This window comes from Podarcis tiliguerta, assembly GCF_965153285.1.
Source record: "Podarcis tiliguerta genome assembly, chromosome: 5".
NCBI classification, from domain to species: Eukaryota; Metazoa; Chordata; class Lepidosauria; order Squamata; family Lacertidae; genus Podarcis; species Podarcis tiliguerta.
The window spans coordinates 90,617,728-90,634,218 of record NC_139538.1 but is presented as its reverse complement, the minus strand read 5'-3'; the positions used below and the strand labels follow the sequence as shown (position 1 = coordinate 90,634,218).

Below are 16,491 nucleotides of genomic sequence, written 5' to 3'. Positions count from 1 at the left end.
AAGTCCCTGATGCGCAACTGACCACTAGCACAAAAATGCAGTTTTTAAAAATGGAATATTATTAATTATCTGTCCTGACTCGAGCTATTCCACACCTGCTGCTCATTTTAGGAGCTCTCTAACTGCAGCCACGGGACGCGGGTGGCGCTGTGGGTTAAACCACAGAGTCTAGGACTTGCCGATCAAAAGGTCGGCGGTTCGAATCCCCACAACTGGGTGAGCTCCCATTGCTTGGTCCCTGCTCCTGCCAACCTAGCAGTTCGAAAGCACGTCAAAGTGCAAGTAGATAAATAGGTAAGGTAAGGTAAACGGCATTTCCGTGCGCTGCTCTGGTTCGCCAGAAGCAGCTTAGTCATGCTGGCCACATGACCCGGAAGCTGTACGCTGGCTCCCTCGGCCAATAAAGCGAGATGAGCACCGCAACCCCAGAGTCAATCACGACTGGACCTAATGGTTAGGGGTCCCTTTACCTTTACCTAACTGCAGCCACAGCTGGGAGTGCCTGACAAAAAGGAAAGGAGCAGAAAATGATCCATGAGTTCAGTGGAAATGTGGTCTCCTCTCCGGATTTCTAATGCAGATTTATCCAGAAATTCCATAGGAACTGGAAGCTTTCAAAATAATCATTTCCTCTTGGAAGTTGCACAGTTCACCTTGCCCCTTGGAAAATTCGTTTTTTGTTGTGGTTGGAAATTTACAATTCAGCTGGGTTGGCCAGCTATTTTGAAAACTACCCACTGAAAATCCAAATTTCAATCAGAAGTCTGTTTTACATAGATTTTCATGGCAGTCCACTATGGATCTACTGACCTTGACTTGGGACAATATTGTTCTAGGTCTTGCTAGAAAAAACATTCACGCCCTGCATAAATGGCTTTCAAAACTCAAATGACCAAGCACCGTATTTTTCGCTCTATAAGACGCACCTAGTTTTTGGAGGAGGAAAACAAGAAAAAATAATATTCTGAATCTCAGAAGCCAGAACAGCATGAGGGATCGCTGCGCAGTGAAAGCAGCAATCCCTCTTACTGTTCTGGCTTCTGGGATAGCTGCGCAGCCTGCATTCGCTCCATAAGACGCACACACATTTCCCCTTACTTTTTGGGAGGGGAAAAGTGAGTCTTATAGAGCAAAAAATACAGTAAATCTTTGCACAGTAATTCTTCTGCTGAGTAACCCCACGGAATCCCTGCTTATGAGGATTCGGAAGTATTTTCCAGGACCCTTTTCAACACAACTGTGGTTCCATACAACTGAGAGGGTGTTCTGCTCCTAACGCCATTGCCCCCCCCCCGCCGCATGACTGCACATTGCAAAGAATATTGGTAATGACGGAAAAGCTCTCTTTTGAGCAACTTGTCTGCCATTGCCGATTTAGAACCCTTGATAAGCTTCTAAGGAGCAGAGTCTGAAAACCACCCGTGTCCTACTTATAAAGTGGTCAAATAATTCATTTTCTGCATTAAAGTAGGAATGGTAATCTTGCAAATGCAATTTTAGTTAGTATATTTGATGCAAGAGCTACTCCCAATCTGGTTTGCTTTAGATATTCTGCCCGCCTTCCCAGATCCATGGTTATGCTAGAGAGTTTCAAAACCCTGCACAATGTCTAGAATCATTACATCAAGGCAGTGAAAGTCATCCTTGAGATTGATTCAGTCTCGGGGGGGGGGGTACATCCAACTTCAGCTAATTCAGCAACTAAAAAGGATGTGGGTTATCTTCTGACCAGTGGTAAAGGTGTGAAACCAATTCTAACGATGTTCAACAATTTCTTTCGGCTATAATAGTTAGATATGCCAGTTTAATTCTAGAGGCAGACTGCATCAAGCTTGGTTGTGTAAAAGGGTGGCTGAACATAACTTGCAGAAATCAAGATTTTCGTGCTCTGCACATCATCAAAATATTTGACTAGTTAGAAGGACCAGCCTTAGCTGTAAAGAAAATGTGGGCCTGCTCTAAAAAATAGTAATAGTGGGGTCACCCTTCTTAGAATGCTTTTCATTGCATTGATTTAGATTTCCTTTATTATACCAAACTATATTTCTTTCCCTTTCTGCATTTGTTTCCTTCTCCTTTCTTAGTGCTACCTTATACAAGATGCTTTGTCATCCTTTAATATCTCGATCATTCTTGACAACTTTATCTGCGAATACAATCCTGGATAAAGCAATGAGTTGTTCTAGCATTCATATTTTATGTTTCCAGGCCATTTTACTGTAGTGAATGGGGGATTTCCCTTTGTAATTTAATACACCAATTAAATATAAAACTATTAACTTGTTCTTGTAAGTTACAAAATAAATGGGAACGTTGAGTATTTAGGTAACAACTACCCAATAAATAGTAACATATATGGAATCCTTTCCTAAGGTATTCTTGGGACGCTCTGCTTAAACATAAATGAAGACAGATTTTCTTCTTGTGAATGTGACAAATTGGTTGCAACACGAAAACCATTAGGAGTTTACCCATGGCATCTGCATATTAATAATTTTAATCCTAGACACCATATTTCATGTGAAAATGAGCAATCATGACATATCTCCTTTAAAAAGATCAGAATCTGCATTTCAAGAGTACAGTAATTTTAAAAATAATAATAATCTTGGAGCAAGAATTTCTAAGAAGCAGCTTGATACTGTTGTGTTATGCATTTATTCCTATGCCATATGTAATTTTTTTTTTTAAAGCAGTTCTTGAAACTTGCTTTTAAAATGAAGCTGTATATAACTGCAAAGGCATCAGATCAGATGCTTCTGTGGAGATACTGGCTATGTTTAATCAATAATAACCCAACCTAATATAACAACTGTCTACATTTTATAAAATAAAACGAGTGCTAGGGCAAAGTCTGAATTTTAAATCACTGCATGAAGATTACTTTCTCTATTAGAACATAAATAAACAAAAGCACATTATTTGATATAGGAAGCTGCTAATGTGCAAAAAAGGTAGTAGATAAATCTGTCCAGTTTATCTAATAAATAACAAAGCTTGTTAACACACAAAAAAGTATAAAATATGTTCATTGCAGTGATCGATCAGAATTTTTTATAGAGAGCAGTATTTTTAAAGCAGCTATGCCGACTGTGTTGCTAATATTAGCCTTGTGCACTGTTAGCGGTGTAACAGTGCAGATACACCACTTAATCAGATTAGAATTAGACAAGCTCTCTCGTGTCAGCTGGAGGAGTTCCTCAACTGTTATTTACTGAACAGCCTGAAAGTATGCCATGCTAGGAGATCCTTCCAAACTGCTGAGAATTATTTGTTTAAACCAGCGTGGCTCTTTCTGTTCCTTCGCTTTGCGAAGAGGCTGAACTCGATAATATCACGGAACACAGGCCCTGCTGACTATAAGGTGCATGAATCATATCATAAGCCATGGTGCAGCCGAGTCGCTCAGCTTCAAAACCGCCATCACCAAATTTCATGCGCTTCATTGCAAAAAACAGAAGGGGACGGTGGCACACAACAGCAACATCCCTCCACCCGATTCATCATGCTTCATTTTTAAAAACTAACTAAAGCGGGATTTGCTTGCAGTTTCTCCATCTCGGCCAGGAAAGCGAATGTCTTTCTGGCAATCGTTAAAAGTATCTCCCAAAACCGTATTTTCAAAGCACGGTTCCTGCCTTGTTCCCTAACCAAAAGGGCAGCGCCAGCCCCTCACTGCCTTTCACAGCATGCCATCTATTACAAAGAGTTACGAGTCGGGGGGGGGGGGGAATGGTACCCCTTTCCATTCTTCCATCCATGCGGTGTCAACATCTCATCCTAGCTGCAGGGTTAGGAGCAGCGGAGCATCCCAGCAGAGACGGAGGCCAGCCCAGCCAGTGGGGCTTTGGGGCGCAGGTTGCCATCGCGGCCCTTTCACAACAAACGCCTCCTCCGGAACGTCGGCGGACCAGAAGCCCGCCGGCTGCACGCGGGTCCACGCATACACACGCACACGCGGGGCCGCCCGCCCACTCCAGAAGGCCACCACAGGCCTTGAACCACCCTTTCCCGTCCGTGAGGCAGTAATAACAGGGACACGGCGTCCCCGCTCAACTTCCTTCCTTCCTTCCTCCTCTCCGCCGCGCCTGGCAACCTCTGCGCGCGCGGAGAAGCAGCCTGGCCGGGCAAGGCGGCGGCGGCGGGTGGGCCTTGTTCTCCCTCTCCAGCCGCGGCCCCGACCCCCTCGCCCGCACTGGGGGAAGCCAGGGCCGCCGCCCGCCCCTCCTCGCCGCCTTCTTCCCCTCTTACCGCGCAGACCAGACCCGCGCGCGCGCGCGCTGGAGCCTCTCCAAGTCCCCCCTTCGGCCTCCCAGCGCCCCCTTTTGCGCGCCCGCGCGCGCCCGGCGGAGAGGCGCAGGGGGGCCTGGCTCGCGCCTCCGAAAGGCGCCCCGAGACGCACAATGCCGCGCAGCACAAAGCCCGGCGGGCGGCGGGCGCGCGCGGCGGCGGCGGCGAAGGGGGGGAAGGGAAGGGAGCCTGGCCGGCCTCTCCAAGCGCCCGCCGGCCGCGCCACGACCCAGGCAGGCCGGGCAGGGCAAAGGCAAGGCAGGGCCTGGCCGGGCGGGTCCTTACCGAGCGGCAAGCCCTTGTTGAGGAGGTGGGAGCTGCCCATTGAACCGCGCTGTCAGGGGCACGGCTCCTCCGGCGGCGGCGGCGGCGTCTGGGGCGCAGTGCGGCGCATATGGCGGCGCCGTCGCTCTCCCCGCTCGCCAAGCGGCCCAGACGCTTCGCCAAGAACGGAGGCCGGGAGGGGAGGAGGAGGAGGCGGCGGCGCGGGAGGAGCTCCAGGCAGGCAGGCAGGCGTTGGTCTTCTGGTTCCTGCCTCGCCAAAGTCCCCGGAAAGCAGAAGGGGCGGGAGGGAGCGCGGGAAGGCGGGAGCGCGCAGGGGAGCGCGCGGCGGGGAGGCGCTCTTTCCACCCCAAGCATCCCGTTTGCAAGCGCAAGAGGCTCGCCGCGGAGGCTGTCACACACATATACTTCTCCTACCAGGGCAGTTCAGCATCTTAAAAAGCAGAGACATCTCCTTGCCAGCAAAGGTCCGTATAGTTAAAGCTATGCTTTTCCCAGTACTGAGAGCTGGACCATAAAGAAGGCTGATCGCCGAAGAATTGATGCTTTTGAATTCTGGTGCTGGAGGAGACTCTTGAGAGTCCCATGGACTGCAAGAAGATCAAACCTCTCCATTCTGAAGGAAATCAGCCCTGAGTGCTCACTGGAAGGACAGATCGTGAAGCTGAGGCTCCAATACTTTGGCCACCTCATGAGAAGAGAAGACTCCCTGGAAAAGACCCTGATGTTGGGAAAGATGGAGGGCACAAGGAGAAGGGGACGACAGAGGGCAAGATGGTTGGACAGTGTTCTCGAAGCTACCAGCATGAGCTTGACCAAACTGCGGGAGGCAGGGGAAGACAGAAGTGCCTGGCGTGCTCTGGTCCATGGGGTCAAGAAGAGTTGGACACGACTAAACAACAACAACAACACCAGGGCAGTTAGTTACCTTCCCACAAGGGCCGGCATTGATGCCGAAATCCAGCATCGCCTGAGCTCCATGAGTGCAGCTTTCTCTCAATTGAAGCGCAGGGTGAGGACCAAGACATTCACAGCAGGGAAACCGAAACGCTTGTTTACAAAGCTATTGTACTACTGGCCTTGCTGTGTGCTTGTGAAACGTAGCCCACTTATGAACGCCATCTCCAACTCCTCAAAGTTTCCATCAGCAGTGTCTCCGAAAAATTTTACATATCACTTGGGAAGACAGGCAAACTAACTAAGAAGCAAAGATCACCAGTGTGGAAGCAATGATTCTTCAACATCCACTTCGTTGGACTGGTCATGTTGTGTGGATGCCTGATGATCGTCTTCCAAAGCAACTACTCTATTCCGAACTTTAAAATGGAAAGCATAATGCCAGGGAAATCTTTTTAAAAATGTAGTATAATCACCAACAACTGGAAAACGGTGGCCTACGAGCGCTCCAGTTGGAGAACAGCCTTTACCAAAGGTGTCATGGACTTTGAAGACACTCGAACTCAGGATGCAAAGGAGAAATGTGCTAAGAGGAAGGCATGCTTGGCAAATCCACACCATGATCAACTCCCACCCGGAAACCTCTGTCCCCACTTTGGAAGGACGTGTGGATCCAGAATTGGTTTCCAGAGTCACTTAGGGACTCACTGTTAAGACCATGTTCATGGATACAATCTTACTCGGTTACGAGTGATCGCCAAAGAAGGAGGAGGTCACTTGCAGGGTGGGCAAGTCTTTCCTACCCCTGATAATTTTCAGAATTAATTGGAATTGGCAGACAAGTCCTGCATATTAGGGAACAGGGAATATTGCCGCTGTACGGCCTCCTTTGCTTTCAGCAGGACTTGAGTCAACAGCCAAGTTAGTGCCCTTGAATAATCACACATATACACACACAGTCTCCCACTGTAAATTGTAGCTGGCAGAATTGGCAATCTGACACTGCAACTGCCGAGTGGACAAATCAGCTTGTTGCATTTCCCCCTAAAAACAGGGCATACTTGGGCCTTTCTCGGCCTACTCCTCTGTGTTTTTTTCTCCTAGCCCTTGAAATCAGTGCAATTGTGTGAATGCACCAAATACAAAAAGCCAAATACAGTGGTACCTCAGGTTAAGTACTTAATTCGTTCCGGAGGTCCCTTCTTAACCAGAAACTGTTCTTAACCTGAAGCACCAGTTTAGCTAATGGGGCCTCCTGCTGCTGCCGCGCCGCCAAAGCACGATTTCTGTTCTTATCCTGAAGCAAAGTTCTTAACCTGAAGCACTATTTCAGGGTTAGCGGAGTGTGTAACCTGAAGCGCATGTAACCCGAGGTACCACTGTACTGGACAATGCCACAAAGTTGGCATCTGGTAACAAATTTCTAAAAGAGAAGCAAACTCCTTTCCACATTCCTAAGGAACCACTTATAGGTCATTTAAGGAAAGGGATAAATTTTAGAAATATAATATAATATAATAAGTGCTTTGGTGGGGGAGGGGGTACAAGGTCTACACATAAAAATGTATCAGTCTTACCAGCTCCAAATTAAAAAGGTGGAAGGAGAGCCCTTTGCTCAAACCACCCTACTAGATTTTAATTATATTTTCTGCTAAAAGCGCAGTCATTTCTTTTCATTTATTATTATTATTATTAAGGCAACTACAATGTTCTAAGTAAGAGATTACTTTTGTTCTAGGGCAACTAGTAAGAGGACTACAAGACACCTCTAATCAGGAGACCTTTTGTGTTCCCTAGAGCTTCGCTTATGTATGTAAAAAGTACATAAATATAGAGAGAGTGAAAAAGCAAAACTGCCTCCAATTAGATTGTATGGGCTTTATGAAAAAAGGCTGAGGAGCTGGATGTCAAACAAAATATTCAGTTCAGCTCCGCTGCCTGGCTGGGTCAGCTGACGCATAATGCAGTACACACTATACTATAGAAGAATACAATTAACTCTCAGAATGGCTGTGCACTTCAAGGCCTAATAATTTACCTGACTGGAGATGTAGCCATTGATTTCTAATCCGATGCCTTCCAACTGTTTTCAGGAAGCTTCTCACATGGGTTGCACGAGTATCGGAGCAGGAGCAGTCGATTCAACAGCTTTAAAATACCTTTGTATTGCTTTCAGTTTCAATAAGGAGACAGCAATAAAGGAAATCAAAACGTGTATTTTTTTTTGCTATTCATCAATAAAACCTGACTCTGTACACACCCACACACTCACACCCACCCAAGTGCCTCTCATTTGCTGTTTGAATTATGCAAAACAAAGGCTTGATAAAGCAGTTTTTGTTTTTTTAATTGTGTCAATAAATTTGTGTTAGGGCGGAAAGAGTTCCAGCAATATCAATCACCAGATTTCACAAGACACTCCAGAACACATAGAAGTACAAATTTTGGGAATAATAATGAATAGGGGATCATCTAATTATTTTTTATATTTTTATTTTTTTTAATTGACTAAGGGATTCAGGTCTCCTTTGATCTACCACTAGTCAGGCCATTGCAAATAGGAATAGATTATACTTCCTATTATGGAGACAGCCTTTAGTTTAAAAGGTTTGTTCATCACTACCATAGCAAAGAAACAATTCTGCATTAAGTTACACTGTTGCAAACTAATGATCCACATGGAGTTAAACATGATTAAGGTGCGATCCTATACAGCATAACTTGCAGACCAAGTTTATACATGTCTACTCAGGAGTAAGTTCCATTGAGTTCAGGGCATTTGTTCCCAGAAAAATGTGTATGATTACACTGATGTTAATTAGAGTTACAGTGGTACCTCGGGATAAGTACTTAATTCGTTCCGGAGGTCCGTTCTTAACCTGAAACTATTCTTAACCTGAAGCACCACTTTAGCTAATGGGGCCTCCTGCTGCCGCCGCACCACCGGAGCACGATTTCTGTTCTCATCCTAAAGCAAAGTTCTTAACCTGAAGCACTTTCTGGGTTAGCGGAGTCTGTAACCTGAAGCGTATGTAACCTGAAGCGTCTGTAACCCGAGGTACCACTGTACAAGGGCTTAAACCAGGGGCCAGCAAACTTTTTCAGCAGGGGGCCAGTCCACTGTCCCTCAGACCTTGTGGGGGCCAGACTATATTTTTTTTGGGGGGGGGGGGAATGAACGAATTGCTATGCCCCACAAATAACCCTGAGATGCATTTTAAACAAAAGGACACATTATACTTATGTAAGAACATGCTGATTTCCAGACCGTCTGTGGGCCAGACTTAGAAGGCGATTGGGCCGCATCCGGCCCCTGGGTCTAAGTTTGCCAACCTATGGCTTAAACTGTGGCAGGTTCGCTCCCTGAATGGCTATTTTCATTCTGCCATTCATGTTTTGATAACCAGAAAGCTAGCTATAACCTAGGTGCAGTGCCATAAAGTCAATGCTCCATATATCCCCAAACCTTTTCTTTGCCTGTCACCAGATATATTACTCATGATTCTTCATTAGAGCCATTTTGGAGCCTTCTAATGTGTCATTTATCTCAGTGTTCAGTCATCATAAAGTTACAGACATTTTGAATATGCAGTAGGCATTGCCCATAAAGGTATGAAAAAAAGGGAATAAAATCCTCTTATTTGAAAGGGGAAATGGTATTATTTATAGTTACGAGCACAATTCAAAGTGTTGGTGCTGACCTTTAAAGCCTTAAACGGCCTCTGTCCAGTATACCTGGAGGAGCGTCTCCACCCCCATCGTTCTGCCCGGACACTGAGGTCCAGCGCCGAGGGCCTTCTGCCGGTTCCCTCACTGCGAGAAGCCAAGTTACAGGGAACCAGGCAGAGGGCCTTCACGATAGTGGCGCCTGCCCTGTGGAACGCCCTCCCACTAGATGTCAAAGAGAACAACAATTACCAGACTTTTAGAAGACATCTGAAGGCAGCCTGTTTAGGAAAGCTTTTAATGTTTAACAGACTACTGTATTTTAATACTTTGTTGGAAGCCGCCCAGAGTGGCTGGGGAAATCCAGCCAGATGGGCTGGGTATAAATAAATTATTATTATTATTATTATTATTATTATTATTATTATTATTATTATTTGCACGCACACACAACCACAATAAATGACGAATAGGGAAGGTTTTTTCTGATAGATTCTAATAGCCCTTAGCAGATCTCTTTTTGTATCCTTGCATTGCCCATCGAACCAGCCTCTTTGATTTCTCTGTATGCTATTTGTGGTATTGCGGCTTGACTAGATAAACCACAGAGCCTAGGGCTTAACGATCAGAAGGTCGGTGGTTCGAATCCCCGCAATGGGGTGAGTTCCTGTTGCTCGGTCCCTGCTCCTGCCAACCTAGCAGTTTGAAAGCACGTCAAAGTGCAAGTAGATAAATAGGTACCACTCCGGCAGGAAGGTAAATGGCTTTTCCGTGTTCTGCTCTGGTTGCCAGAAGCGGCTTAGTCATGCTGGCCACATGACTCGGCCAGTAAAGCGAGATGAGCGCCGCAACCCCAGAGTCATCTGCGACTGGAGCTAACGGTCAGGTGTCCCTTTACCTTTACCTAGATAAGGTCTGAGGATCGTGCTGATTTGTAGAAAATCCGAAAGTGGGTTTGTTGCGATGTTTATGAGGCGATGTCATAGGTTCTTCATTAAGTCACTCGCCAGGATCTTATGTATTTCATCATTCACCATCAGAGACCATTTCACTCTTGATGTGCCCGAAGATTTACCGACTCATGATGCTATTCAATTTAACATAATACTGTTTACATTCCAGTCAGCTGCAAAACTCATAATTGGCCACAATTTGTTGAAAGGGTCTCTTGTGCAAACCTTCCTACTGAATTGAGCTTTGCGTGGGTTTTTTAAAAATCAGTTCATGTACAAAGGAATCTGAAGGAAAAAACCCCAAAATCATTAATCTGAATAATTTGTTGAGTATATTAAAAGTGCTGTGGCCACAAATTAGATTGGAAGGGATCCAAATATCACTAATTCTCCAAGACCAACTTAAGTTGAGAGAATGACAGGTTATCACAATAGTGTATGGCATAGTTATCACAAATCAGTGGATTCAAGCAATGTTGTCTTCACTGACTCTGAGGAGTGGGGAGCCACCCTGCCCACAGAGTGGAATTAACTACCTTAAAGATCCAGCTCCTTAAACACCCACGGCGGGGTGCGCTCCCGTCGTTAGGTCCCAGCGCCTGCCAACCTAGCAGTTCGAAAGCACCCCTGGGTGCAAGGAGATAAATAGGGACCGCTTACCAGCGGGAAGGTAAACGGCGTTCCGTGTGCTGCGCTGGCTCGCCAGATGCAGCTTGTCACGCTGGCCACGTGACCCGGAAGTGTCTTCGGACAGCGCTGGCTCCCGGCCTATAGAGTGAGATGAGCGCACAACCCTAGAGTCTGTCAAGACTGGCCCATACGGGCAGGGGTACCTTTACCTTTACCTTTTTAAACACCCTGGCAGTTGCGGTTATCATCACCATCATCATTGCTACCATTGCTGCTATTAAAATTTATACCCTGTCCTTCCTCCTCATTTTTAATTTGTATACCGTCTTTCTGTCTTACAATACTCAAGGCGGTTTACGAGCTGAACAAACAAAAATGTACATCTTATAACAATCCAATGCAACAGTACATGTGATAATAAAACATAACTTTAAAATAAGCAACCTACATCAAAAAAGTAACATTCAACAATCATTAGGGTAGTATAAAATAATAATAATATCAACATATAAAAGTTGAACAGAAATCCACTTAACAGTTACAATAAATAATTTCTGAACTATAATCAATAAAACAACAGCAAGCCACAGTACATAAAATAATACAATAGAAATTGAGAAGCAGAGGCTAGAGTGGGCACAGAAATTCATATGAATGATAAAAAAATAATAATCTTGGAACTCTTCTTCTTTCTGGTCGCGGATTCTTCCAGTCAAGTCAGCTAGCTCTGAAAAATCCATCATCTTCATCTGCCAATCTTCCACTGTTGGTAGTTCTTGTGTTTTCCCATTTTTAGCAAGTAATATTCGGATGGCCGTTGTGGCATACAAAAATAATTTAACATTTTTCTTGGGCAATTCCAAACCTGTTATTCCAAGAAGAAAGGCCTCTGGTTTCTTAATAAATGTATATTTCAACATTTTTTTCAGTTCATTATAAATCTTCTCCCAGAAGTCTTTCACCTTGGGACAAGTCCACCACATATGGAAAAAGGTACCTTCTTTTTCTTTACATTTCCAACAGAGGTTGTGATAAATCTTTGCTAGTTTTACTGCGCAAATGCTATTTCTGGTGTGGTGGAGGCGTGTGCAGCTTCCCAGTGGGAAGCCAGCCAGCGTCGCAGAAGGCAGTCCCCCTCTGCTCCGCGCCAGTTTAGCGCGGCGCCAGTGGCGTAGCGTGGGGGGTGCAGGGGGGGCCGGCCGCACCGGGCGCAACATCTGGGGGGGGGGGCGCGCTTGCACTCGCAGCTCTCTGCCCCTACCTGGCTCACTCACTCTCTCTCACTGCAGTGCTGACTGTGCAAATCCGATCCGAGCCGCCAGGTCGCCGCCCACTGTGGAAGGGAGGGTGCCAGGCGTGCGGTGCGGTGCGGAGAGAGAGCGAGGGACTATCTGGGGGAGGGACAGTGCAGGGGGGTGCAAATTACTTGCCTTGCCCCGGGTTAGGGGGCGCAAATTACTTGCCTTGCCCCGGGTGCTGACAACCCACGCTACGCCACTGCGCGGCGCATGGGAGCTGACCGAGCGGGTGGCAGGGGTCCATAGGCTGGTTAAAGGACCCCCATGGGCCAACCCCTGCCCTAAGCCCATGATCGGTCAGAGATGAATGGATGGAGGCAGGATGCAGTGAAAGCAAGGCAGATCTTTATTTTTCTGTTGCAACAGAGTACCCCCCTCCCTTGCAAGGAGCTAGGAGAGATACAGAACCAAGAAGAAACATCTATTTTAACACAATTAACACAAAGGAGGTTCATAGATATGGGACAAGAATCCCTTCAGGAACTTCCCCTTTGCTATCTGCCTAACTAACTAGGGTAGCACTGTGGGTTAAACTACAGAGCCTAGGGCTTGCCGATTGGAAGGTCGGCAGTTCGAATCCCCGCAATGGGGTGAGCTTCCGTTGCTCGGTCCCTGCTCCTGCCAACCTAGCAGTTTGAAAGCACCTCAAAGTGCAAGTAGATAAATACGTACCGCTCCGGCGGGAAGGTAAACGGCGTTTCCATGCGCTGCTCTGGTTCGCCAGAAGTGGCTTAGTCATGCTGGCCACATGACCCAGAAGCTGTCTGTGGACAAATGCCAGCTCCCTTGGCCTATAGAGCGAGATGAGCGCCACAACCCCAGAGTCGTCCGCAACTGGAGCTAACAGTCAGGGGTCCCTTTACTTTTACCTTCTTACTTTGCTTTGTTTAATGAGCTACTCCTCTGATCAGGGCACACCTTCCAACTTCCTTGTTGCCTCCCTAAATCAATAAAAATCAATAGAAATCTGAGGTTCTGCCCCCCCCAAAATCCTGGCTACGCCCTTTTAGCCACCAATGATTTTGAGGGCCGGAGAACCATGCAAAAATCCGAAAATAACAACAAAAGGCTTTAAAAATGGCACGAGAATAAACGGTTGTATTGCTTGACATCAGTACCTGACAAATCCAACACCTTGATTTTGAGCTTTCCGTCCAATCTGTCTAATTGCGTTGGTGAAATCTTCAAGCAAGGAAGATAATCTGACGGGGTGAGATGATTCTGTGTGTGTCAGTACACTGCAGTAGCATTGAAAATACTTTTGTATTATTGGTAATGGATTCTTTCCGAAGCCCCTTTGGAGTGCCTTGATTTCTGAATGGCTCAATGCTCTGACAAGAGTTTATATACAGTGTTGAAAGGGGCTGTCATACTGCTGTATGTATGAATTAAGCAGAAGACCCAGTCAGAAGAAAGTGCTTTGCAAAAAATTATCTGCATAAACTCACTGAAGAGTTGCATATTTAGCAGATTTGTAGCAAAAGGATTCTTAAAGAGAACATGTGATAGATTATGCATCATGTTAGCTAGTGTAGTGTAGTATCGTATTATCCAGAAACTAGCAAAGAAGAGTCAGGGATTATCCTTATGTATCCTATGCATAAATGTGCATGTATATAAAATTTAAAAAAATTAAAGGGTGCTATACAGCTCTACAGCTTTTCAGGCAAGACTGTCTCTCAAAGTAGTTTACACTGAAGAATGTACATCAGTAAAACATTTTAAAAATTAAATTTCACACACACACACACACACATATTACATTAAATATTTAAATATTTAAAACACACTACATTTAAAACTACAATCTGACACCCAGCATCTTAAATTAAGCCCCGTCCCCCAGCACAAGGAGCTGGTAAAATACAGTGGTACCTCAGGTTACATACGCTTCAGGTTACACACACTTCAGGTTACAGACTCCGCTAACCCAGAAATAGTACCTCGGGTTAAGAACTTTGCCTCAGGATGAGAACAGAAATTGTGCTCCGGCAGTGCAACGGCAGCGGGAGGCCCCATTAGCTAAAGTGGTGCTTCAGGTTAAGAACAGTTTCAGGTTGAGAACGGTACTTAACCCGAGGTACCACTGTACACTGTTTGCAGCTTTAGCAATTAGGTATGGATGAATCTCTTAAATTTGGCTTTTCTCCATTTCTCATTTTTCCAGTATTAAGTTCTGTTTGTTGCTTTTCCACAGCAGTTTGCCATTAAAAGGGGGGGGGGGAATCCTCACAAAAATTCTGCAGCACTTCAATGTGTGTTTCTCCTGCAATATACACATTTCCACTTGCAATGCATTTTGTATGTTGTTTTTGCTAATCATTTCATTTTGGGGCACACTTTCTCTTAATACATACGTTGCTGTTGTTGCACTCCATCACAAAATCAGAGAAGCCCACTGTTTGCAGGCATGGCCAAACTTGGCCCTCCAGATGTTTTGGGATTACACTTCCCATCATCCCTGACCACTGGTCCTGTTAGCTAGGGATGATGGGAGTTGTAGTCCCAAAACATCTAGAGGGCCAAGTTTGGCCATGCCTGGTTTAGAGGAACCCAATGGATGAAGCTGATGTCTTGGCTGATCCTAGTCCTCCCAGGACAAATCTGGCACTTGCGACTGGGCCCTTATAGGATGTGTTAGGTTCCTCCAGTCATCTCTTAACATCGTGTGCTCCATACCTCCCATCACTGCTTTCTTAAGATTTACCTCATCAATACCTTTCTGTTCTTCTTGAGGAGCTCTTCAGATGTTCTAAACTGAGCACTCCAGAGGATGTCTAGCTTCTCTTCATTGTTGTTGTTTAGTTGTGTCCGACTCTTTGTGACCCCCTGGATCAGAGCACGCCAGGCACTCCTGTCTTCCACTGCCTCCCACAGTTTGGTCAAACTCATGCTGGTAGCTTCGAGAACACTGTCCCATCATCTCGTCCTCTGTCGTTCCCTTCTCCTTCTGCCCTCCATCTTTCCCAACATCAGGGTCTTTTCCAGGGAGTCTTCTCTTCTCATGAGGTGGCCAAAGTATTGGAGTCTCAGCTTCAGGATCTGTCCTTCCAGTGAGCACTCAGGGCTGGTTTCCTTCAGAATGGATAGGTTTGATCTTCTTGCAGTCCATGGGACTCTCAAGAGTCTCCTCCAACACCATAATTCAAAAGCATCAATTCTTTGGCGATCAGCCTTTTTTATGGTCCAGCTTTCACTTCCATACATCACTACTGGGAAAACCATAGCTTTTACTATATGGACCTTTGTTGGCAAGGTGATGTCTCTGCTTTTTCACACCCACTGCCTTCAAACTTTTCTCAGACTAGACCCATTGAAATTGTTGGCTCAAAGTCATGACTATGAATGTGAATGGGTTTACTCTGAGTAGGACTTACATCAGTGGTGGCCAAACTTAGCCATCCAGTTGTTTTGGGATTACAGTTCCCATCATCCCTGACCATTGGTCCTGTTAGCTAGGGATGATGGGAGTTGTAGTCCAAAAACAGCTGGAGGGCCAAGTTTGGCCACCACTGATTTACACGGAACACAACCCAATAGCAATGTGAAGTCATTCCAGTTTTATTCTTGGACAACAATGAGACATTGTTGACTTATTACTATTCATCTTTGAATTGGAATGGTGAAATTAACGTACAGTTAGAGATGTTTCACAGACCAACTATGTTCACTTTATGTGTTACCAAAATCTCCTGTACTTTTTCAGCAATTCAGTAATTTAAGCCATTACCCCTGAACAATGAGATTAAAAACAAATAGCTTAATTAATGCTTAATTAGAAAACACTCTAGCACTAATGAGGAAATTGTTTAATCAACATAAAATAGTAACGGCAATATGGGTTTTATGTAAGGATGCAATAAAACGTCTGTAAACATTACTTTGCTCATGTGCACAGCAAAGTAATTTTTACATATTTTTTTTTTTGTATCCCCCTGCATATTGCTATTGCTGTTGAATTTCATGCACAGGTCATCTTTTTAACTGAGTTTAAGGGAAGAACATAATCATTTTGGGGTCCCCATTAAGTAGGCTTCAGCCTTAAACACCTAACCATAATTTCTGCCGGGACTTAAGTGCTGTAACTACTTTATTTATTTTTATAATGTTTTTATTAAGGTTTTTACATAAAAAGAGAAAACAACAGAAAAATACAAAAATACAAAACGACAAGAACAACAACACAAAAGTGAAAAAAAGAACAAATAAAAACAATTCCATTTTCATAGTATTCCTTGCATTTACTTATTTCCCAGACTTCCCCACACCTCCCCTCACTGTATTCCAGTTCATATATTTAATCAGCAAATCCCTTCCCTCTATCTTAACTAATCTTTATCTTAATCTTAATATCTTATACTTTAATATCATAACAGGGACTAACACTTGCATTATAAATTAAGGAAGACTTTTTTTAAACATTAGACAAAAGAGCCTTGAGTCTCAATACTGAGCGCGTTACACAACATAACAAC

The 16,491-nt window shown here is 45.0% G+C and overlaps 2 protein-coding genes across 12 annotated transcripts in view; one reads left to right on the top strand and one right to left on the bottom strand.

Annotated features, from left to right (window-relative positions):
- Positions 1–4,844, bottom strand: part of CTBP1 (C-terminal binding protein 1) — a 53,658-nt gene extending 48,814 nt beyond the window's left edge. For 2 of the 11 annotated variants that reach the window (XM_083440864.1, XM_083440863.1), the window contains exon 1: positions 4,576–4,835. Coding sequence is in view for 2 of the 11 variants with exons in the window: in XM_083440863.1 (XP_083296989.1) it covers positions 4,576–4,615 (40 nt within the window). In the remaining 9 variants the exon portion in view is untranslated. Of the gene's footprint in view, positions 1–3,739; positions 3,943–4,251; positions 4,526–4,575 lie in introns of those variants that run through there. The other 9 variants (XM_083440867.1, XM_083440866.1, XM_083440868.1 and 6 more) reach the window with 8 other exon arrangements.
- Positions 4,693–16,491, top strand: part of MAEA (macrophage erythroblast attacher, E3 ubiquitin ligase) — a 71,013-nt gene continuing 59,214 nt past the window's right edge. Inside the window, exon 1 of the mRNA XM_083440891.1 lies at positions 4,693–4,697. The gene's annotated coding sequence lies outside the window, so the exon portion shown is untranslated. The remainder of the gene's footprint in view (positions 4,698–16,491) is intronic.